Source organism: Crotalus tigris, unplaced genomic scaffold (genome assembly GCF_016545835.1).
Source record: "Crotalus tigris isolate CLP2741 ecotype Arizona unplaced genomic scaffold, ASM1654583v1 scf7180000024437.13266115, whole genome shotgun sequence".
NCBI lineage: Eukaryota > Metazoa > Chordata > Lepidosauria > Squamata > Viperidae > Crotalus > Crotalus tigris.
The window spans coordinates 4,516,606-4,541,451 of NW_024100606.1; the positions used below are offsets into that span (position 1 = coordinate 4,516,606).

A 24,846-nucleotide genomic window follows, 5' to 3' on the forward strand; every position below is an offset into this window, starting at 1 on the left:
AAGAATTGCTACAGTAAAAAAATGAATGTGTTGCCGAAGATTTTATTTCTATTTCAAACGATTCCAATAAAACTTGAGAGAAAATTCTTTCAAGATTTAAATTCATTAATTTTGAACTTTATTTGGCAGGGGAAGAAAGCTAGAATTAAGATGAAAACATTACAAGATGCTAAGGAAAATGGAGGTTTTGGGTTGCCGGAATGGACGTTGTATTACCAAGCATCTTTGTTAACATGGGTGAAAGAGTGGATAACACTTAGAAATAAAAGGTTGTTGTATCTAGAGGGACATGATTTATAATTGGGGTACCATGCTTTCTTATGGTATGGGAAAAGCAGAGTCCATAAGTACTTTCAAAATCATTTTATAAGAATGCCTTGTCAACAGTATGGGAAAAATTAAAGCTAAAATATTCCAGGGTGGTTATCAATGATGGAGGTATTTATACATCCGAACTTGGTAGACTTTGAAAAAATATGGACATATAAAGATATTCTAAATATTGATGGGAAATTAAAATCTAAACAAGAACTGGAAAATCAGGAAACTAACCTGTCCTGGTGGACACATTTACAGGTACAAAGTAGATATGAAAAAGATGTAAAAATGTATGAATTTTATAAGGATCAAACTGTGTTTGATAAGATTTTGTTAACCTCAGATGAGAAATTAATTAAGAAAATGTGTAACTTTTTGTTAATTTTGGATATGGAAAATGAACAAGTGAAAGAAACAATGATAAGATGGGTGAAAAACTCCATCTTAGCAAACTCCAGACAACTTGTTGACTGGAAAAATTAACATATGTTTATGAAAAAAACCCAATAAAATCTATATATATATATATATATATATATATATATATATATATATATATATGTAATTTTAAACCATTTCTTAGATATGAGAAAGGGCATTGTGGTGTATTATCTCTGATTTCATTCAAAAAAAATCATGATAATACCATGTCAGCAGGAAGATAAAGCAGTCTTGGTGAACAGAGCATATGCAGGTAAAACATTTAAGGTCCCCATCTCCAAAGGTAACTTAGATGGGAACTGCATTACTTTTAAAACAAGCAGTATCAGGTCTCTTTCCATGACCATTCGATGATGTCCTTTGTTTTCTATTTTCAATTCTTTTGCTAATATATCCATGATGTAATGTTTTCCTTATCTGTGGGAACGGTGTGTCCCTGTTGAACATTAATTCTGAATGTCCAAGAAATGTCCCTTAGAACAAAGAGTGCAGGCAACAAAGTAAGAGGTTGGGTCCATACAGTATATCATCTGATACAATACCTGTTTTTACTGGTACCAGGAAGTTAACATGAAACCTGATTTGATGATGAACAGGAATGGAGGATGAAGGAGCTGATAAATTTAAAGATACATTCTAGCTGTGTGGGCAGCTGTGCGTGCATGTCAAACTGACCCTTCAGCAAGCAGCCCTGATTAGCATCAGGTATGGATAAGAGTTGTCTTGCAGGGACCAGTTTACTTCTCCCTAGTTAAATGTAGAGGCACAGCTACTACTATGGGATGGCTATAGGAACAGCCAGAAGACAGGAAAATTCCCACTCTGTGAATTTTATGCAGGAAGAAGCCACCAATCTGAAGCTTATAGAAAGAAAAAAAAATGGAATCTTTTCAATCCATCTACCACAACATCCATGACAACTCTCTTTTACTGAAACAACTTCATAAATGCTAGCTGCATTCACAAAGAATAGCCAAACCTTGAATTGGAGCATCCTGTTAGATGCACATTTTGCCCTCCTCTCCATTTCAGGAGTTTTCAGAAATATTTCTGGCTCCTTCTGGCACCCAGAGAATGAGTTAGGCAGCACCCACTCTCTGATTCAAGAGGTTTGTTTTTATGTTCATGAGTCCATCCAGTGGACGGCTGCCAGGATCTGTCTAGCTGGCTGAATGCATTCACTACCACATTCAGTGGTCAGCATGAATTCAGTTCAGCAAATGTAGATTTGCTCCTGGAGGGAAAAGCCTTTAAATGACCGAAAAGGTCGCTATTGGCTAGCCATAATAAATCATTTTCAATATTGTACTCAATTGCTGTTCTCGTTTTTACTGTTGGTTATTGTTCTTAGTTGTGATTTTCTTCTGTGTACTGTTCTGGAGTCTTTGGAAAGGAACAGCATTGGTTTGTCACCAACAAGAGAAATGGTGGTGAACCGGAATAACTTCCTCCACTTTCCATGTGAGACCCAGTCACTAAGTGTAGCTCTTGCCAATCAAACTGCTCAGCACCCCTGTCATATGACCGGCTGCACCCTGTTCAAAGCTCTGCCTTGCCCACAGGTCACCCAAGGGACTGCCCCTCGCCCGCTGAATCTACATGGGCAGGAAACAAGAGTTCAGCCCAGGAGCCTCAGCCTTTGTCAAAAGAAAGAAGAAACTGAGGGCTGAAGGTGTTTTTCGCAAGGCTCTGACTGAGTCCAATCCTAGACACATTCTTTCCATCTCAGCTTTCGCTCAGCTATGGCAGCTTCTTCCTTCTGGATTTGCAGGGACTTTGGGGCCACCCTGGGGCAGTGGTGGAATTCAGCCAGTTCGCACCAGTCCGGAAGAACCAGTAGCTAATTTTTTGTTGCCTAGGCCCAGAATGGACTTCTGCAAGTGGCATCCATACCCACCACTGGTCACAGGTATGGCTTCTTCCATCTCCTTGGTCAAATCCATTGATTAAGATGCTTTAGGCAACTTAATGACGCTAGTTGCCTCTCATGAGCCTAATTTGGGCAAATAATGCCAATATACTTTTCTAGCAGCTCAAGGGCTGGAGGGAAGCATGTTGACATGGCTGCCTATTTATCTTTCTTGGGGTATGCACTGAGTCTTCTTGTTATATTCTGCCAAACACCAATTTCTATCCACTCTAGCAGCCTTTGTCAAATTGCAGTGAACGCTGGTTGGAATTACTGAAACTTGGATGTAACATTCAAAAATATCCAGCTTCACCAATCATTTAAACATCCAAAGACTACTGAAAGCATATCCAGCATCAAAATTTATAGAAGTGAATTTGGGAGAGGGAAATGTTGCTTGATTTTTTCTCTCCATTTGTTTAGATCATTCTGCTTGAAGGCACATAAGACAGAAAGAAAATCAAACAGCCTCCATTTCAATTTTAGTTGAATGGATAAATTGGCTCTTTTTCAGACCATTTTTCCTTTTTCCCCAGGTATGACAATCACCAGAGCTTCTAGTGAAAGAAATGACATTTCTCAAAAACAAGGTATATGTGTACTTTCAAGATAATATTGTCTTCCAGTACCTGTTTTTGAAATTCCCTTGCAACATCTTTTCCCCCAAGGCTGTGTTACTTGTCATTTGTAAGCCGATTGCCTGATTTTGAGCATAACGAGAGCTGTATGGCTGCCATTTTTTTTGAACAATTTAGGGTCTGTAAAGGAATCCAGTGTTCATATTTATGTCAAGTCACTGAGTGCCTTATGGACCTTTAGCTCTTTGTCCATGGACCAAACCAAGGATTGTGTTTCACCTGAATTGTGTTTGATTAAGAAGCCCTGCCAATACTCTTCTCTCTCTTCCAAAGACACTTGAACTCTGTAAGAGGATGAGGCCTTCAAATCCAGCCTGAACTGAGAAAGGATCAACCAGTGCCTGACCCTATGCAGTTCCCTGCTCCATCTGTCAGTCTCACCCCAAGAGTGAAGACAAAGCAAAATAGGTTAGAAGTCCCAATCTATTGTGCTCTGTAGATGAATAAAGATACGAACCAAATATGTATGCCAATCAAAACTAGGTTTCCCCACCCTGGAACTCTCCAAGGGTGTTGGGAAGTCTTCACCTAATTGCATAACTGTTTGTCATGAAGCTTCCAAGGATACAAGGACCATCCTAGAAAAGAACAACTCCACACCTCCAGTGAAGAAGAATTGACAAACTCATTCCTCTAGTCAGGAATTAGCTAGAAGTTGATATATGCTTCAATACCTTATTTAACATGTAAGAAAGACAATACTTACTGTATCTTCCTTAGACTTTGTATGATCCAAATACTGGCTTTATATAATGAGCCCAGTAATGCAACATTTCTAGAGAGAACCTAGATGGAGAAGATTGGTAGAAAGTCCAGTAAAGATATTTACCCTTCTTTTCCATCCTGTCCTCCACCTTTCCCTTTTTACTGTAAGTTTTCTTCTTCTACACAGATACAACCACTTTCATGAATGTGATAAATAGCAATAGCACTTAGACTTAGACTTATATACCACTTAACAGGGCTTTACAGCCCTCTCTAAATGGTTTACAGAATTAGCATATTTATACAAAAGGAGAAAACAGTCTAGCCTATCAAAAACAGTACTATAAAAAACAGAATTGAAATACAAGTTAAAATAGGCAAGAAAATGGTAAGAGAGCACCTGTCCACCCTAGACAAGTTCAAATCACCAGGACCAAATGGATTATAGCCCCAAGGTTCTAAAGGAACTGGCAGATGTGCTCACAGAACCATTGAAGTATATTTTTCAAAGATCCTGGAGCACCAGGGGACTATCAGGGGACTGGAAAAGAGTTGATATGATTCCCATCTTCAAAAGGGGGAAAAATAGATCCAAGAAACTACAGACCTATCAGCCTTACATAAATACCTGGGAAGATTTTGGAAAAGATAATGAAGCAATGAATCTGTGAATACCCAGAGGCAAACAAAATCATAACCAAAAGCCAACATGGGTTTGTCAAAAACAGATCATGCCAGACAAATTTTATTGCATTCTCTTCGATATCTTCATCAATGATTTACATGAGGGGATAGATGGGGAAATCATCAAATTTTCAGACAACATCAAACTGTGAGGAATTACCAACACTCCAGAAGACAGGTTTAAGATACAGAGTTAAATTTTGGGCCTTGTCTAACAAAATGAAATTCAAAATGAAATTCAATAGTGAAAAAAGTAAGATTCTACATTTAGGCAAGAAAAATCAAATGCACAGCTACAGACTAGGTGGTACCAGGCTCAAGAGTAGTAATTATGAGAGGGATCTTGGAGTCTTAGTGGACACATAAATATGAGCCAGAAGTGTTCTGCAGCTGCCAAAAAAGCTAACATGGTTCTAAACTGCATTAACACAGAGATAGAATCAAGATTATATGAAGTGTTAATATCACTTTATAAAGCCTTGGTAAGACCACACTTGCATCCAATTTTGGCTTCCACAATGTAAAAAAGATGTTGAGACTCTAGGAAGAGTGCAGAGAAGAGCCACAAAGATGATCAGGGGGCTGGAGGCTAAAGCATATAAAGAATTGGGTATGTATAGTTTAATGAAGAGAAGGACTACGGGTGATGTGATAGCAGTGTTCCAATAACTCAGGGGTTGCCACAAAGAAGAGGGAGTCAAACTATTCTCCAAAGCACCTGAAGGCAGGACAAGAAGCAATGTGTTGTGTCCTGAGCCTGCAAAAGCAGGCTCGGGATGTTGTATTGGTCCTGGGCATTCCAAAAGCTGCCCGGGACCAGACAGAGTGGCGCCAGCCTTGTGTGCATGCGCAAGGCGCAAAAACGTTCTGTTCCTATTGGTTGATATTGTCTGGGTTTCTGGCCATATAAAAAGGCCTGCGTGCCTTTTGCTTTTGCTTGGTTGTTGTAGAAGGTGAATAAAGCGTTTGTTCAGCATCGCCATGTCTCTTCATCATTCGCACACGAACGAAGTACACAACACAATGGATGGAAACTAATCAAGGAGAGAAGCAACCTAGAACTAAGAAGACATTTCCTGACAGTTAGAACAATTAATCAGTGGAACAATCTGCCTCCAGAAGTTGTGAATGCTCCAACACTGGAAATTTTTAAGATTGGGCAACCATTTGTTTGAAATGGTATAGGGCTTCCTGCCTGAGTAGGGGGTTGGACTAGAAGACCTCCAAGGTTCCTTCCAATTCTGTTATTCTGTTAAAGTTCCAGCTTTGGAGCTTGTTTCTGAGGCATGGATTCCTCCCACTTCACCCATGCCTATGGATGGCATAGCCTGATCAGGCCATCCTCCAGATTTATTGGACTAAGTTCCCATCATGAACAGACACTGAAATCACAATAGAAGTTGAGGTAATGGGCTGAGGTAAGGTCAAGTTCTATGAAAAATATGAACACAAGGACTAAGCAGGAAGGTAGGGTAACAGGATCTTACAAAGAAGATGGTGAACAGAGTGTTTTCTTGATTTTGCCCCTAATGAAATGGATTTCAGAAACAATCTCAAATATTTCAAAATCAGACGTGACCATAAAGTGAGTAGAGACCAAGAAGTAACCTCTCTTTCAAATCGTCACATTTCATCCAAAAGGATCTTCTCCAATTAGTTAGCCTTTTCTGTTGTCCGTTGATAAAATTTTCTAAATATAGCACTTTTAATAAAACATTAAGAATACTGGATAAATAAGCTCTGCAAAAATAAAAAAAAAGGGATTAGGAATACTTAACCAATGGGCCTTAAGTGGCTATCAGAAGAAATATCAAGCTAATTGAAGTTTGATTATATATCCCTATACCACTTTAGGGTGACAGAAAAGATGCCTCTGGGAAGGAACATACTTATGAGATAAGCAACAGAGTGAAAGCTTCTTGGTCTTAACCACATAAAAATATTTGCATTTCTCTTCATATTCTATGCTGGCCTATGGTCTTCAGGCCAGAGAATGTAGCCAGCCCTGGAGAAGTCTCTTATTTATATGCAGAAATGTTCAGTTTTCACCTCTTCTCCAAGTTGAGCTTAGGACAAAATCTATGTGGAATTCTGGGGAGCCACTGCCAGTTAAAACAAATAATTTTGTCTTGAATGGATTATGGATCTAGCTCAATTCTATACAAGTCAGCTTCTTTCATTTTTGACTTCGGGCTGAACAGCCTGCCAGTCAAGAACATGACTAGAAGGGCCTTTTGTGTCATTAAGGAGGATTCCTTTTATGTCCCCTTAGGACATCTCTTTTACTGGCATGCAGAAAGAACAAAATTAAGTTGGTCAGCATGTTTCTACTCCCCTCCCCAAATAAAGCACTTTATTGTCTTGGCTGACACACTTTCTATTCATAGGCTGATTCCATTTTTGTTTTTCAACAGGGACTGACAGTTGAACTAGCTGATACGTATGAAGACATTGATGCTTACCAACACAAACCAGATAAGTGGGATTTGGGGGAACATCCATGTGAAGAATGAAAAGGCTAGCAGCTTGGTCGGCCACAGCTGACTTAACCAAAGGGGCACCAAGTCCTGGGGCAACCAGAATCCAGTGTAAAAATTCCACTCTAGAGAAGATTTAAAAATGTGCTTATCTCTTGTTTTCAATTGATCTGCTAGAAACTATTAAAAAGCAGATTTCCTGGGACTGTTGAGTCAAAGACATATGGATGGGGAGAAGGGAGGCAAACACAATTTGAGGCACACCATAAAAATGAAAGCAAAAAGAGCTGAGAAGACAAATGGATTTGTGAGTAGATAGGCTTTCTGGCTTGAGTTTGCTCCACATTCCACAATGGCATCTTCTTAATGCAATGGATTTCTGCTCTCACTCCTAACTGGCTAGGCAACAAAGGACTGAATATAATAAACTAATATATAACATCATATTACTTCAGCGTCTGTAATCCAGGATCCTCCAGATAATCTGGGACTACTACTTCCAGGATTCCTTACCAAGATAGCTATGATGAAAAAATCTGTAATATATTAGCTATAGGACACTACTGATGATTACTACTGAGATTTATAGTTTTGCAGTTAGGATGTTTCTAGCATTTTATGAAAGAATTTCAAATTTATATGCTGAACTTTTCAAAATAATAAAAAGTTTAATATTTAAGTTTTTTTTCAAATTTTGAATTAGCATATTCTTTATTTCAGGAGCATGAAAAAATGTATGCAAGCACTCATTGTGTGTTTTCAAAGTACTACATTACAGAAATGTAAAGATGTAACATTTTTAGCTTAATCTGCATAACCAGCTTCTTAGAAATAAACTTTTCCATCTGGGCAAATAATTATGTCTTTGGTCTATGAAGCTCCAGGTGCCCTCCAGCTGGGCTGATTTTAAACAATCAGCATGGTCAATTGCCAAAGCTGGGTGAAGATCACAAGAGTTTAATTCAAACACATCTGGAAGGCACCAGGTTGGAAGAATGATATATGGTAAGGGATGCAGAGGTTTTTATTCCTAGGTGAACACATCTGTCAATGGGAAGACCTTCAGAGGTTTCATTTTGAAAACAAAAATATTGGCAGAACGGATGCAGGAAGATGGGGCTCCGTCTTTTGCATTCAATTTCACCCCACTGGGGACCCTGGAAAGGGTTGAAAGTTGCCCCACAGAGGTGAACAGCAAGGAGGGGACTCTCGTTGATCATGAGAGGGTGGCGGCTCTTCTGTTTGATTTGAGGAAGCCCTCCAAACCAGCAGGGGAAAGACTGGCTACAGTCAGAAGCTGCTGAAAACGGAAGACAATAAGCACTAACAAGCAAACTTTCAGCAAGGTGGATGAAACTGGGTGAGACCCTAACCTCTCTTTATGACTCTAAGACCTCTTCCTGGAAAAAAAACTGCCCAAAGTACCCTCCCTGATGAGAGAGGGAAGGGGAATTTCCACCCCATTCCCCCAGGAAAAAAAGCAGCGAACTAATTACCGGGGAAACAGAGAAAATTACAAGATTAATTTGGAATTAATACACATATATGGCTTTGAAATTTGGGTACTAAAAGTGCTTTTGAGACTTTTTTTTTAAAAAAAGAGAAAAGCTTATAATATAAGTTGGGATTTAAAAAGCTGGAAAACAGCACTAATGACATCTAGTGGCAAACTACGGCACTATAATTTGTTATGCCTAAAGGAAACTTCACTTGAAGCCCAAATTTAGATAAGACTCTTGCTGACCTTGGAAGCCTTCACTTTTGAAGACTACAGCTGGGAAAAGGGGAAAAAAACTTTTAGGCTGCTTATCGGTGTGGCAGAGATGATGAATTATTTTGAAACTGGATTGCCTGAACTACGAATATAAATATTAACTGACTTTCAGAGCTGTGTTGTGGAACCATTTCCCTGCAGGAGAAATACACTTCATTGCTTGAGATGATGGAATATTTTGATTATAAATCTTTGATTGATGAACAATTTTTATTATAAAGACCACCTACAAAAAATGAAATGGAAGTCCCATACTCATCTTTAAATGGTAAAAAACCATCTCTAACACCTGCCCCAAAGTCTTCAGTTTGACGTACTATCAAAAAATGAAGATGGATGAAGAACAGAAAGAAATTCTCTCCATATTAAAATCAATACAAGAGACTATTGCTTTAACTCATGATCAGATTAGAAATAAGACAAAGGAGATAAAAGAACAATTTTCTAATCTAAAGTTACAAACCCAGAACATGACTACAAAGAAGGAACTAGCAACCCATAAAATAGAAAGAAAATTAGAAGAGCAGATCCAAAGATTGAGGACCTAAAGGAAGGAATTAATTGACAGATTCAGACCACTGAAGTACTAGAAGATGGAGCAATAATATCGGAAATGGAAAAGACATCTTACCAATTAAAAATTCAGAACATATTTGAGGAAAAGGAAGAAGAACTGATTGAATGGAAGATAGAGCTGTTAGGAGAACTGTGGGGATTTGGAGAAGGAGGGAGGCTGTTTAATGAATATCAATGGGTTCGTTCTTCCAAAAATACTTTAACCAAATAGTCTTTCTTATTCCAAACAATGTACACAAAAACAGAGGAAAAATTACTTGATGATTCAAATGCATTGACTTGGAAAGTTAGTTGGCAAAGGAAGAAAGCTAGAGTAAGACAGAAGAAAATAGAGGTCTTGATTCATTAGATGGGATATTATATTACTAACTAGATGTTTGAATATGGTGGAGAATAGATAATTGCTAGAAATAGAAGTACTATCATAACTAGAAAGGTGAGATTTGTAATTAGAATATTAGATTTTGGTATGAGAAGGGAAACAGGAAAATGCTAAAAAGTTTGAATAAGGGAAGCTTTTGGTTACCCAAATATAATTTACTTTGAAATTATAAACAACAGAGACATTTTGAACACTGGTTCCAGCGATGACGAATGGCGGCGTTTTACAAAGCCGCCCGTTCCTGGTGCGTGTAAAAGCCGCGGGACTTTGACAATCAGCTGTCCCGCAGCTTGAATCTCCTCCCTGGGAAAAAGGGAGGAGGAGAGCTCTCAGGTAGAGGTAAGAGCTCCCCTGGATTCCTGTTATTTTGGGGATCGGAGGGTAGAGCTCCCTCGGAGCCTGAGCAACTCCGCGTTCCAGGGAGACTTCATTCCGAAGTTTTTGGGATGAAGCAAGTTGCCGCTTCCACATCTGCTTTTTTTTCCAGCTGCTTGTGAGTATTTGAAAGCAGACGGAGCAGACCAGGAGAGACTGTGCTTAAGTTTGATGGTGCCTTTAACTTCAGCAAGTTTCCTCTTCCTTTTCTTTTGTTCACTTTCCCTTTAGAAGAAAGGGAAAGTGAAAACTAAAATGGCGATCGTCTTTCTTGCCTGATTTGCATTACAGAGTAAAACCTGGATACAGATTAACTCTTTAAATACAGAAGTAAGAATTTGGCTTTTATTCTTTCCTCTTTTTTTCTCTATTTTTTTTCTCTTTTTTTTAAGAACACTTAAAAGAACTGTGCCCTTTTTTTTTTTTTCAATAAGAATCTTTCTTCTTGGAACTTAAGAAAATGGCTTCAAAACGTCTGCCTCCCGCCCCTAAGGTTCCTATTTCTTCTCCAATGCCTCAGCCTGCATCTCAGAAACCAAAATCACCTCCACCTTCTCCTCCTCCTCCTGCAATTTCTCTTAATGATTTACAAGATGCTTTAAAACAGCATGCCTTGGATATTAAGGAGGAGGTAAAAGATCTTATAATTGCAGAGAGGGCTAATACAGAAGAATTATTGGAGAAAAAGAATAAACAAGTAAGAGACCATATCCTTCTGGCCTTTCAGGGCCTAGCCCTGCACATAGAAAGGATTGATGACCAGATGGAAAAGATTACTGAAAATGCATCAAGGATGGAATTTAGAATGCAGGAGGTAGAGAACAAGATAGAAATTACACAGGATGAACAAATCATTTCACAATATAGGGAGATGGAACACGCATTGCGTATCAGAGGCCTGAGGGAGAACCCTCAGGAAGACTTAAAGATGCTTATTGTGAAAGATATTGCTCCTAATATTGGTTGGCGGCCTGAAATAATTGAGAATGAGATAGAAAAAATTTTTAGAGTTAATTCACGGGTTGCTAGACAGAGAAATCTACCAAGAGATGTGGTTATTTATTTTTCTAGAAGATCTATCCGTAATGAAATTATACAGGCTTTTTACAAACAAAAGTTTCAAATTGCTGATCAAGACGTGATAATTTTAAAAGAGATACCTCCAAAAATTTTAAGAGCCAGAAAAGATTTTACTTTCTTGTCTGATGAGTTGAAACATCGTCAAATTCAGTTCAGATGGGAGATTCCAAGAGGAATAATAGTAAATTATGAAGGGATACGTCACAGATTAACTACTGTTTCCAAAGCAAGAGATTTTTATCAGTCTATCTTAAAAGCAAGATTGTCACCACCTCCACAAATAAGGATGACGGAAGAGTCTCTTATGGCAGGAGCCTCATCAATGATGGTTATGGAACAAGCTGCACCGAATTCTGACATAAAAGAGCAAAGGATGACACGAGCTGCCCATAAACGTAAAGAAAAAGAGCAGTTGCAGAAGAGTGGTGAAAGTTTGGTTGTTACAGAGCCTGTGGGAGGGGCAAGACCAAAAAGATCTTCGACAGCAGATCTGCAGGCCATGCTCCAGAGGCTCCAGGCCGGTGGAGATGGTCAGGTTCCTGACCTGGAATGTTAATGGCTTAAACGTGCCCCAGAAACGAAGAAAGATTTTCCATTATTTGAAACAACATAATAATGATTTGATATGTTTGCAGGAGACTCATATAACTTTAAAGGATTCTAAATTTTTGATGAATTCCCGTCTGGGCACACATTTTACTGCTCCAGCCCCTGGGAAAAAAGGGGGAGTGGTAATTTATGTGAAGAAAACTTTTTCAGCTAAACTAATTGAGGCTGATTCTGAAGGAAGATATCTTTTTGTGGAATTATTATTACAAGGCCGAAAGGTTCTTATTGTTGGACTATATGCTCCCAATCAACAACAGAAACAATTTTATAAGTTGCTGCATGGCAAGATATCTCAGTTGGATTATAAATCGGTAATTTTGATGGGTGACTGGAATGGGGTTTTAGACCCAACTATAGACAAAAGAAGTTCCTCTAAAACTTTTATTCAAACTAAATTACCTATGACTTTCTTTGATTTGAAGGAAGAATTGGAGCTTATTGATATTTGGCGAGAAAGGAATACAAGTGATAGAGACTTTACCTTTTATTCTGATAGACACCAGTCATTTTCAAGGATTGATTTTTTTTTGATTACTAGTGACTTCCTCCCTAGAGTGAGGAAGGTGAAAATTTTTCCTAGAACATTGTCAGATCATAGTCCGGTGTGGATGGAGTTATATTCGGAAGACGGGAATAGAAGATCCTGGAGATTGAATGAGAACTTATTTAATCGGGAGGAGTTCGTACAAAAGTGTAAAGAACATTTAAAGGACTTTTTTACTATAAATATGAATAAGGGAACATCGATGTCTATGGTGTGGGACGCTAGTAAAGCATATATGAGGGGAATTTTGATTCAATTGAATAAAGTTTTTAGGGAAAAAGGGTCACAAAGACGTAGAGAAATAGAAGAAGAGATCAAATCAAAAGAACAAGAGTTGGTTCTTAACCCTACTGATAATAATTTAAAGGTATCTATAAAGATGCTTAAGGAACAATTTAACATGTTGATGGCAGATCAGGTGGCTACCAATCTGTCGTATATGAGACATAATACTTTTTGCAATGCGAATAAGCCTGGGAGGTGGTTGGCTTATCAGTTACGAAAGAAACAGAAAGCTAGAATTATAGAGAAAGTAAAATATAAAGGTACTGAGGTTTTTCAGCAAGATTTGATTAAAAAAAGCTTTTTGGACTTTTACACAAAATTATATTCAAGTGATAAAGGGGTTTGGATATAGATAAATATTTACAATCAGTACATTTTCCTAGACTTTCAGAGGAACAACAAAATGGGATGAATAGTTTAATTACTGTGGAGGAAATTGGCTTAGCTATTAAGCAGTTAAAGGTTGGAAAGTCTCCTGGAACAGATGGACTGACTTCTAGGTATTATAAGATTTTATCTGAAGAAATGATAGAGCCACTAAAGGAACTCTTTAATAGTATTTTGTTGGGTATGCAAGTTCCTCCTTCTTGGAAAAGAGCTTTTATATCACTGATTCCGAAGGAAGATCAGGATCTTACAGAGCCTAAGAATTATAGGCCAATTTCATTATTGAATGTTGATTATAAGATCTTTACAAAAATTTTGGCAAATAGATTAATGCAGGTTATGAAAGACTTGATTCATAGTGATTAAGCAGGATTTATAACAGGGAGATATATGAAACATAAGGTTAGACAAATTATTAACTTAATTGAGTACTTGGATAAGAATAATCAGATTCCTGTGGCTTTTATCTTTTTGGACGCTGAAAAAGCTTTTGATCAATTGGACTGGCAATTTTTATTTTCTTTGGTAGAGAAAATGAATTTTGGGGATAATTTTTTACATGCACTTAAAGCTATATATCAGCAGCAATCTGCACAAATTGTTGTAAATGGGGGATTGACTGAGAATTTCAATATTCAAAAAGGGACAAGACAAGGATGTCCATTATCCCCATTGTTATTTGTTTTAACATTGGAAATTTTATTGATTCAGATTCGGGAATCGAAGTTAGTTAAGGGTGTAAAGATAAGGAAGAATGAGTATAAATTGCGGGCATTTGCGGATGATTTGGTTTTAATTTTGGAACAGCCGAATCAGGCGATTGATGGTTTATTAGAACTTATAACACAGTATGGGAATGTTTCTGGTTTTAAAGTTAATAATTATAAGACTAAGATATTATCTAAGAATATGTCAGTTAAAGAAAGGGAAAGTTTGATTAAAGCCACAGGTTTTCAGATGGTAAAAAAGGTTAAATACTTGGGAGTATATCTAACTGCTTCAAATGGAAAATTGTACAAGAACAATTATGAACCACTATGGGCAAAAGTCCAAAAGGATTTAATAGATTGGAAAAAATTGCAATTGTCATTGTTGGGGAGAATTTCAGCTGTAAAAATGAATGTTCTACCAAAGTTTCTTTTTTTGTTTCAGATGATACCTATTCTTAAAAAAGAGGCAAATTTGGAGGAATGGCAAAAGGGTATCAATAATTTTATATGGGCCGGGAAGAAACCAAGGGTTAAATTTAAGATATTACAGGATGCTCGAGAAAGAGGGGGACTTAAGGCACCCAATTTGAAATTATATTATGATGCAGCCGCCCTAACTTGGTTAAGTGATTGGCTTAATTTAACAAATATGGATATTCTTTTTTTGGAAGGTTGGGATTTAATATATGGTTGGCATGCATATTTAATTTTTAATAAGAAAGTTGATCGGACTTTTAAATCACATATTTTGAGGAATGCCTTACTTCGTGTTTGGAAGAAGTATTATTATAGATTAAATTATAAAATACCTATCTGGGGGATTCCCAGACATGCAATTGAGGGAACCTCTAAGGGGACAAATTTTGATAAAATTTCATATAAAGAATTGTTAATTTGTTCTGGTTCGAATTGGCATTTGAAATCCCTAGATGTATTAAGGCAGCAAAATATTCTACAGTCATGGTTTCAATATTTACAAATAATGGATAGATGGACTGTAGACAAGAAAGAGGGAATAACACTAGAAGATAGACAATTGGTTATTCAGATTAAAAACCAAGGTCCGGCTCATATAAAAAGAATATATAATGTTTTATTAGAGTTAGATTCGGAAACAGAATTGGTTAAAGATTGTATGATTAAATGGGCTCAGAATATACAGGAGCCGATCTCATTGGATTTATGGGAGATAATTTGGATAAGAAATGTTAAATTTACACAAGCTCAAAATTTGAGAGAAAATTTTTATAAAATGTTTTATAGATGGCATTTAGATCCTAAAAAATTATCTTGTATGTATTCCAACATACAGCCCAAATGTTGGAGATGTGGCAATAATGATGCGACATACTTTCATATTTGGTGGAATTGTAAAAAAGTAAAGGCTTTTTGGATTATGATTTGGTGGAACATTCAAAAGATTTTTAGAAAGAAGATAAAGTTTACTCCTCAACTATTTTTACTTGGTATTTTTGTTGACTTAAATGAAAAAGAAACTACTTTGATGTTGAATTTATTAACTGCAGCAAGGTTACTAGTAGGTCTATATTGGAAGAAAGATTCTTTGCCTACTTTAGAAGAATGGATATTTAAAGTATCTAGTTTTGCAGAAATGGCAAAAATTTCTGCTTATTTAAAGGATCATACACAAGAAAGATATATTACTGTATGGGGAAGGTGGATAGATTATATTCAGAAAAAATATGGAATTAAAAAGTTTTATTTATTTTATGAATGAATATCAAATATTATAGAGAATTGTTTTATAAGTTATGGAGTTAAAGGTTAATTATGATATTTTTTTTTTTCTCTCTTTTTTTTTCTTTTTTTAATTATTATAATTTTCTTTTTCTTTTTTTTTCTTAACCCTGTATTCTGCTCTGGGAAGTGAAGGGAGGGGGGGTGGGGGTGGGAGGGAGGGTAAGGGGGGGTTCTCTATTTTAAAATTTTATTGTATTTTTATAAATGATTGTATGTTTTAAAAAATAAAAATTTTCAATAAAAAAAAGAAATTAAAATTTTAAAAAAGTGAAAACAGGATACTGATTGACATATGGATATTAAATGCAAATGCAACTAAGATATGTTTTGATGAGAAAAGTTATCTCAAACTGACATTATTGATATTATGAGAAAAAATGTAACAAAGATGTTGATATTCAACTGTATATTTACTAATAACAATAAGAATTGTATTTGCCTAGTGTGAGAAAACAGGTACTACCGGAAGAAGAGAGGAAACATTTGATGGTGTAATATTGAATCTAGATTGAAGAAGTTAATAATAATAATAATAATAATAATAATAATAATAATAATAATAATAATAATAATAAAGTTGCAAGGGACCTTGGAGGTCATCTAGTCCAACCCCCTGCTCAGGCAGGAAACCCTATACCATTTCGGACAAACGGCTTCCAGTTTCTTCTTAAAAACTTCCAGTGTTGGCACATTCACTGCTTCTGGAGGCAGGTTGTTGCACTGCTTAATTGTTCTAACTGTCAGGAAGTTTCTCCTTAGTTCTAGGTTGCTTCTCTCTTTGGTTAGTTTCCACCCATTGCTCCTTGTCCTGCCTTCAGGCGCTTTGAAAAATAGCTTGACTCCCTCTTCTTTGTGGCAGTCCCTGAGATATTGGATTACTGCTATCATGTCCCCCCTCATCCTTCTCTTCATTAAATTAGACATACCCAATTCCAGCAACCGTTCCTTAATATATACCACTGAATTACTAATGGACCCAGACAACACATTGTCTATTAAGTATTTGATTTTAAAACTAGAAAATTAATAAAATGTTTATTAAAAAAAGAAGGAAAAAACAAAAATATTAAAAAAAACTTTTTGAAGTAGAGACCTAGTCTAAACACAATGTCTAATGTTGCACAGATGAATATCCAAGGGTAAGAGCTTGTGTTGCGATGATTTGCAAATTTAACCCTTCCTCCGAAACACCTACGTGTCTCTTGTTCCCTCATACAGATCATGTGTTTCCAGTGAATGCTTGAGGCAAAAAATACTGCAAGCCATTTTTCCATTGCTTGACCAGAAAAAGTCCATAAAAAAAACAATAACTAAGTCTGTATTATCCTTTCATACTTGTTAAGGTTACCCTCCCACTAAACACTCTTCATATCAAGAAAGTGGCAATTTGAAGCCACATTCCACATATAAAACACAAATACAGTTATTATCGAGACACTGCCCCAACAGTCTTTTAACTGCAGATTGCTGACTGGAACCATTTACTTCCTGTTTTTTCACAAAGCATAGCTTAATACCTTCTCTTCTCAGAGAAGGAAAATGGATGTGGGAAGTGGTGGACTGGGGGAAGCATCCTTGTGCACAGACAGAACCAGAGAGACAAAAAGTTAATTTTCATAATTCAGTTTCAGTTCTGCCTACTGTGCCTTTTCTACTCTGCTTCTACCTCTGTGTATTTTTCAATTTATAATGAATCTCAAAGCTGGGGTTCAAATTCAGCTGCATTTAAAAGTCCCACTTTTTCTTTCCAATACGTAAGAACTTAAGTTGTCCTGAGACAGCTGGACCTAGAGCCTGTTTTATGCCAACTGAAAGATAGATAAGGGAGCACAAAGCTATCCATGACCATCAGTCATAACAGTTACTGCAGAGACTGGATTTGACATTTTCGTCTACCTATTGAGTCCTTACTAATGCTTACTAATGCTAGGCTGCATTAACAGAGGGATAGAATCACGATCACGTGAAGTGTTAGTACCACTTTACAATGCCTTGGTAAGGCCACACTTGGAATACTGCATCCAGTTTTGGTCACCGCGATGTAAAAAAGATGTTGAGATTCTAGAAAGAGTACAGAGAAAAGCAACAAAGATGATTAGGGGACTGGAGGCTAAAGTATATAAGGAACGGTTGCTGGAATTGGGTATGTCTAGTTGAATGAAGAGAAGGACAAGGGGGGACATTATAGCAGTGTTCCAATATCTCAGGGGCTGCCATAAAGAAGAGAGTGTCAAGCTATTTTCCAAGGCGCCTGAAGGCAGGACAAGAAGCAACGGTTGGAAACTAAGCAAGGAGAGAAGCAACCTAGAACTAAGGAGAAACTTCCTGACAGTTAGAACAATTAACCAGTGGAACAACCTGCCTCCAGAAGCAGTGAATGCTCCAACACTGGAGGTTTTTAAGAAGAGACTGGACAGCCATTTGCCCGAAATGCTATAGGGTTTCCTGCCTGAGCAGGGGGTTGGACTAGATGACCTCCAAGGTCCCTTCCAACTTTACTATTATTATTATTACTTGATCTGGGATAGGCAGATCTGGAGGGTTGACGGTATTACACTTATATCACTCAGGATGAAAGCTGTTCCCAGTAAAGCTGCCTTTAGTAATTGACAGAGGATGATTTTGTCAATTCAAGTGCTCCAGTTGTTTTGGGATTGCCTATTACTATTCGTACTACTCTTGCTTGCCTTTGCCACAGTCATTCTATTTCTATTTGTAGGTTTTGTATTTTGTTATCTTCTCCAGTTCTTTTTCTTCTATTCTGCTGTCTCCAGGCACTGCCACATCTAACCCTTTGCACTATTTTGTGGTGTGCCACATAGCTCAGTACTCTCTCCACTCCTTTTATTTATTTATTTATTTATGAGACTTATATACCGCTTTAAGTGCAAGCACTCTCTAAGCGGTGTACACCAGTAAGCAATGTATATATATATTTACATTGTCCCCAACAATCTGGGTCCTCATTTTACCTACCTCGGAAGGATGGAAGGCTGAGTCAACCTTGAGCCGGTGAGATTTGAACCGCTGACCTGCTGAACGCAGTCAGCTAAAGTGGCCTGCAGTACTGCACTCTAACTGCTGCGCCACCTCGGCTTTCAACATCTATATGAAACTGCTGGGTGAGATCATCCATCACCACATGCTGAGATATCTACAATATGCTGATGACAACCAACTCTATGTTTCCACTATTGGTGATTCAAGTGATGCTGTGGCTGCGCTCTCATGGTGCTTAGAAGCTGTGGAGGCCTGGATGGGGGACAACAGGCTTTGACTGAACTCTGACCTTATAGCAATGGTGTTTGGAAGCAACAGGGCAGGAAGTGATGCCGCAGAGATAGCGAGGGACTGGCCTCTCCCAGCCTGGCAGCCCCCAAGGCATATGCACAGGAGGCGGTGAGCACACAGGGGCTGACAGCATCTGGCAGCAGAGGCTGCATAGCCTGCTGTGAATACCAGGCCGGCAGCACCGGCAGCACAGGGAGTTGGGGGAGCACGTCCATCCTGTTTCTTTTTTGTTGGAAAGCTGGTCGCCACTGGTCATTTCCTCAGCCCTCTCGAGGATCTTGCCCTTGGCCCACAGGTAGAATGCATTCCCCTCATGCATCTCGGTACCTACTGCGGCCACCAGCCACTCGTGCAGGTCCATTAGGTCGCTGCCCAGAGCTGCAGGCCTGCCCAGCACAAAGGAGGTGAAGCAGTCGACTAGGAAGCCCCACGTAGAGGTGGTAGAGCATGCCCAGGGCCAGCAGGCAAAAGGCCATCCTGAGCAGGGAAAGCCAGATCCCCATGGGCATCATGGCTGCCCAGGCCAAGCAGAGATGGGGGGAGGCACACAATACCACCTCTACTCGAACTCCTTTGTGCTGGGGAGGCCAGGCATTCCGGGCAGCGGCAGAAGCCTAATGGAGCTATGTAAGCTGCTGATGGTGGCAGCCTGAGGCAGGGCCAAGGTGCGCAGGTGCATGAGGGGAACAGGCTCCATGCATGGGCCAAGGGCAAGATCTGCAAGAGGGCTGAGGAGATGACCAGTAGTGACCTGCTCTCCAACCGCAAGCAAAAACAGATGGGACAGAGTAGGTGTGTCCGGCAGTCTGCATCACATGCTTCCCCCCTCCCTATTCTGCTTGCTGCTGGAGGGCTGGTCCGGTATTGGCAGCAGGCTGTGGAGCCCCAGAATGCACCAGTTGAGGGGCTGGCAGGCTATGGCTGCTGACGGACACTGTCAACCCCCATGTGCTCGCTGGCCTCTGTGTGCGGGGGCCGATGGTGTCAGGCAGCAGCATCCCCAGCCCCTACCTCACCTTGCCTTGTCCCACAGCAATGGCACCCGACCCTACTCCCTACCTCATCTTACTCCGCAGGATGAGCCACCTGCACACCACCCCACCCACCAGAAACCATCTGGATCTCCCCAACCCTACCCGGCCCCCACAGGCATCCCCCCCAAGAGCAACATTGAGGTGGCCACACCCAGCCTGGTCATACCCACCCAGTCTGCCATGAACACTACAGCCACACCCACCCAATGGGCCATGTCCCCTCCCCCGAGGGTACCGTAATGCTGATGCAGCCCTGGTACTTTGCAATAAATAAGTAGGTTTTCGGTTGCAGTTTGGGCACTCGGTCTCTAAAAGGTTCGCCATCACTGCCCTATAGCCACAGATATGAAGGGATGTGGTAGGAATCAATCCTCTTTCTTTTGCCATTTAATATTTCTATGAAGCTGCTAGAAGAGGTTATTCAAAGGTTCCAAATGAACTGATATCATACAGAATGTTCAATTATATATCATCCACCTAAATGATGATGATAATAATAGTAATAGTAATAGTAATAATAATAATAATAATAATAATAATAATAATAGTAGTAGTAGTAGTAGTAGTAGTAGTAGTAGTAGTAGTAGTAATAGTAATAGAATTGGAAGGAACCTTGCAACCCCCTGCTTAGGCAGGAAACCCTACACCATTTCAGACAAATGGCTGTCCAGTCTCTTCTTAAAAACTTCCAGTGTTGGAGCTTTCACCTCTTCTGGAAGCAGGTTGTTCCATTGGTTAATTGTCAGGAAGTTTCTCCTTAGTTCTAGGTTGCTTTTCTCCTTGATTAGTTTCCATCCGTTGCTTCTTGTCCTGCCTTCAGGTGCAGGAAAATAGCTTGACTCCCTCTTCTTTCTGGCAGCCCCTGAGACATTGGAACACTGCTATCATGTCCCCCCTCATCCTTCTCTTCATTAAACTAGACATACCCAATTCCAGCAATTGTTCCTTATATGTTTTAGCCTCCAATCCTCCAATCAGCTTTGTTGCTCTTCTCTGTGCTCTTTCTAGAATCTTAACTTTTTTTACATCGTGGTGATCAAAACTGGGTGCAGTATTCCAAGTGTGGTCTTACCAAGGCATTGTAAAGTGGTATTAACACTTCACATGATCTTGATTCTATCCCTCTGTTAATGCAGCCTAGCACTGTGTTGGCTTTTTTGGCAGCTGCAGAACACTGCTAGCTCATATTTAAGTGATTGTCCACTAGGACTCTGAGATCCCTCTCACAGTTATCATTATTGAGCAAGGTACCACCTATACTGTACCTGTGCATTTGGTTTTTCTTACCTAAATGTAGAACTTTACTTTTTTCACCATTGAATTTTATTTTGTTAGATAGCGCCCAATGTTCAAGTCTGACAAGATCCTTCTGTATCTTAAGCCTGTCTTCTGGAGTGTTGGCTATTCCTACCAGTTTGATGTCATCTGCAAATTTGATGAGTTCCCCATCTATCCCCTCATCCAAATCATTGATGAAGATGTTAAGAGCATGGGGCCCGAACAGAGTGCTGGGGCACCCCACTACACACTTCCCTCCATGTAGATGCAGTTCCATTAAGGACCACATGCTGAGTATGACCGGTCAGCCAGCTATGAATCCATCTGGTGGTGATTCTTTCTAACCCACATTTTTCTATCTTATCAAGTAGTAGGCTGTGGTCTACTTTATCAAATGCCTTACTGAAGTCCAAGTAAATTATATCCACATCATTCCTCTGGTTCACTAATTTTGTCACTTGGTCAAAGAATGTGATAAGATTTGTCTGGCATGATCTGTTTTTGATAAACCCATGATAATTTTTGGTAATGACTTTGTTTGCCTCTAGGTGTTCGCTGATCCATTGCTTGATTATCTTTTCCAGAATCTTCCCAGGTAATGAGGTCAGGCTGATAGGTGTGTAGTTTCCTGGATCCATTTTTTTTCTTTTTTTGAAGATGGGAACTACACCAGCTCTTTTCCAATCCTCTGGTAGTTCCCCAGTGCACCAGGATCTTTGAAAGATATAATGGTTTCACTTGGTATTTGGAGGCTGTCTAGAGCAGAAATCAGGCAACCCAGGCAGTTCAAATGTTTATTGCAAGCCCCAATTCCCTACAAGAGTGGTCAAAGCAAATTGGTGATAGATAAGAGTCAATGGAATTCAAGGAGGGCTGGAGTTAGATCTCTTGTGGGTGCAAAGAGACTTGAGGCTCATGACATGTTTCACTCCTCCCTCAGGCTCAGCCTGGTCATCTCCTACGGAGACCATGAATATCAAGGCTATTTTAAGTGATCTAAGAATCCTGAATTATGATGGCATACAAACAAAACAAAACATCATAACAAAAATATGACAAATAACCATTCCAATTATATGTTTGTAGATAAAAAAAACAAGGCAATTTATACTGCTGCCAAGAATATTGTAAATTAGAAGTTATACAGGGCAGTCCAAAACTGGGCATGGGAAACTATTGAAAAAGTTTTCTTTAATAATCTTGGAGCAGAGCCTCAGCAGAACATCCTAATATAAGGGCAAGCTGGCATTGGGAGGGCTATTCTTTATTTTATTCCCAAGGATATTTATTGCTTTAACAGTAAGAGAAACATCACTTTGAATTATCCCAAAAGCAAACCCATCAGAAATACAATTGAGGGGTATTTGAACTGACGGTGTTTGATGAGGAAGAATTCTATCACTTGAAAAGAGAGTACAGATTCCCGTTCAATGTCCCTACGTAAATTTAGACGTGCAGATGCACATTCAGTAATTGTTTCCACAGAACCTCTGAATTAAACTTTTCCAGCAAAATCTGGAAGTCACCTGATGAACTGGGTTGATTCACAAAAGCTTAAGTAAGATTAAACGAATTAGTTTCTATTTTTAGTTATTCATTTATTTTGGTGACTTTTGACTCCGGGAGACTGCCTGGATGAATCCCACAGTTTTCGTGGCAAGATTTCTGAAGTGGTTTGCCAATTTGGTGTCTAAGTTTGACATTGTCTCTTTCTTAAGGCTGAAAGAGAGTGACTGGCCCAGAGTCACCTAGTTGACTTTGTCAGGACTAGAACTCACAGGCTCCTCATTTCTAGACTGTGTCTTAGCAACTACACCTAACTGGCTCTATTAGTCTTTAAATTGATCACAAAACTATAGAAACAATAATTATATTGAAATATGCCAAATTCTACCCAGCAGCACTCAAAATTGATTGTGCTATAAACTAGACTTAAAGAGCACTAGTTTACGCATTAGAGAGCGTTAGAGAGCTTTGTAATTTCATACAGTCTTCCACATATTTTCCACATACTATCCTATATCTACCTAATTTTAAATCATATATCTTTTATATCTTCTGGCTTTTCAATTTTTTATGATTTAGATTTTTGCCCTTCGTGCTTTTTTAATAACTGTACTCCACCTTCTTTATGATGGTCTTGATTGTAATAAAGATTTAATTTAATTTGGTACTTAATGCATCTTACCACACTATAGTGTCTGTACAATTTGCTGACCAAAGGCTGAGTGCCAATGAAGGTCTCTGAAGCAATTTTCCTACCCATTTGATGCTGTTAGTTGTCTAAGAGATTCCTTTTCTGTCATTGATAATTGCCTAAGCCACACTGTCTTCCACACCCCAGTCCTCTCTTTGGTTAAGTACAACTTCCACCATCCCAATGAGCAAGCCTCATAGTTCAATATATTCGAGGCTGCCAAGCTAAGAAACATGTCTTCAAAGAAAATGTGCTCCATTTTGTCTTTTGTGTAGTCTCCAGCAATGATGCAACCTCACAAAGGGCAAGTGCCCAGAATTTTATAAAGTATTCAAAGTATGGTCATTATCTAAAGCCAGCTCTGAGGGAAAGGAATTAAAAAAAAAAACACTCCCAGGTGTTTCTGCCTCCTCAGTTACTAGACATCAAAGATGTAACTTTCCCTCCCACAATGGCTTTCCTAGGAGATGACCTTTATATGATGTTATCATCATACTCATATGAGGGGTTTCTGAGAAGAGGCCCACAACTCATCTCCTAAATCTGTGTTTATTAATGGAGTGACATCAAACCTTGTCTCCAAATGCCACAAACTGGGAGATCCCTGGCTGGCTTGCATAAGCCCCTGTGGGCGTGTTACCAACTTCGCGATTGATGAGCAGGCAATGCACTTGCTATGTAAAGATTAACACTCTCAGCATCCTGACCTAGATAACAGAACTTTACTCTCAATTACTAAATCCTCCATGGTTTGGCATTTGAAAAAAAAAAGTTTTTAATCCTCAATGCAACTAAAGCCTAAAAGTTTCATTTAAGCATACAAAGAGATAAATCAATGCCATAATTGTGCCAAATGAGACATTATACAAATGGCAGCAGTTGTTACCATTTTTTAGAATCCAAAAGGGATTTTTAAGGAATGGATAAGAACTCTGTTTTCTCTTCCACAATGACAATTATTAGCAACTTTTAAATGATGCAAAAAGTGTTTTAAAGTTGGTATGTATTTGAACAGTTTATATAGCTACCTAATCAGGAAGTGATTTAGGGCAGCACACACAAATGGAAATCACATATAATGACTGCAGGAGACGGTGCAGCCAGAACTGGGTGGGCAGAGCTAAATAGCCTAGAGTCGTTATGGTCCCATAAACGGTCTAAGACCAACCCCTCTTGAATTCCATTGACCCTTATTTGGTGCCAATTTAGTGCTGAACTTCTAATTTACTAGATTCTTGTGTATAGGCTTGAAAAATAAATCTTCTGAACTTCAGCTTAATGTATCCTCCAGGTGCTTTGCATCTGACAATGACCAAGCGTATATTAAAAGTAATAATGCATATCATGACCAACTTCATCCAATCAAGAACAATGCAGATGGGCACAAAATC

At 38.8% G+C, this 24,846-nt stretch overlaps 1 protein-coding gene across 1 annotated transcript in view; it reads left to right on the forward strand.

Annotated features, from left to right (window-relative positions):
* The first annotated feature begins 1,215 nt into the window (after window positions 1-1,215).
* LOC120302686 (somatotropin-like) overlaps window positions 1,216-24,846 on the forward strand; it is a 39,747-nt gene continuing 16,116 nt past the window's right edge. The window contains exons 1-3 of the mRNA XM_039331503.1: window positions 1,216-1,259; window positions 2,111-2,220; window positions 3,205-3,258. Coding sequence (XP_039187437.1) covers window positions 1,216-1,259; window positions 2,111-2,220; window positions 3,205-3,258 — 208 coding nt within the window. The remainder of the gene's footprint in view (window positions 1,260-2,110; window positions 2,221-3,204; window positions 3,259-24,846) is intronic.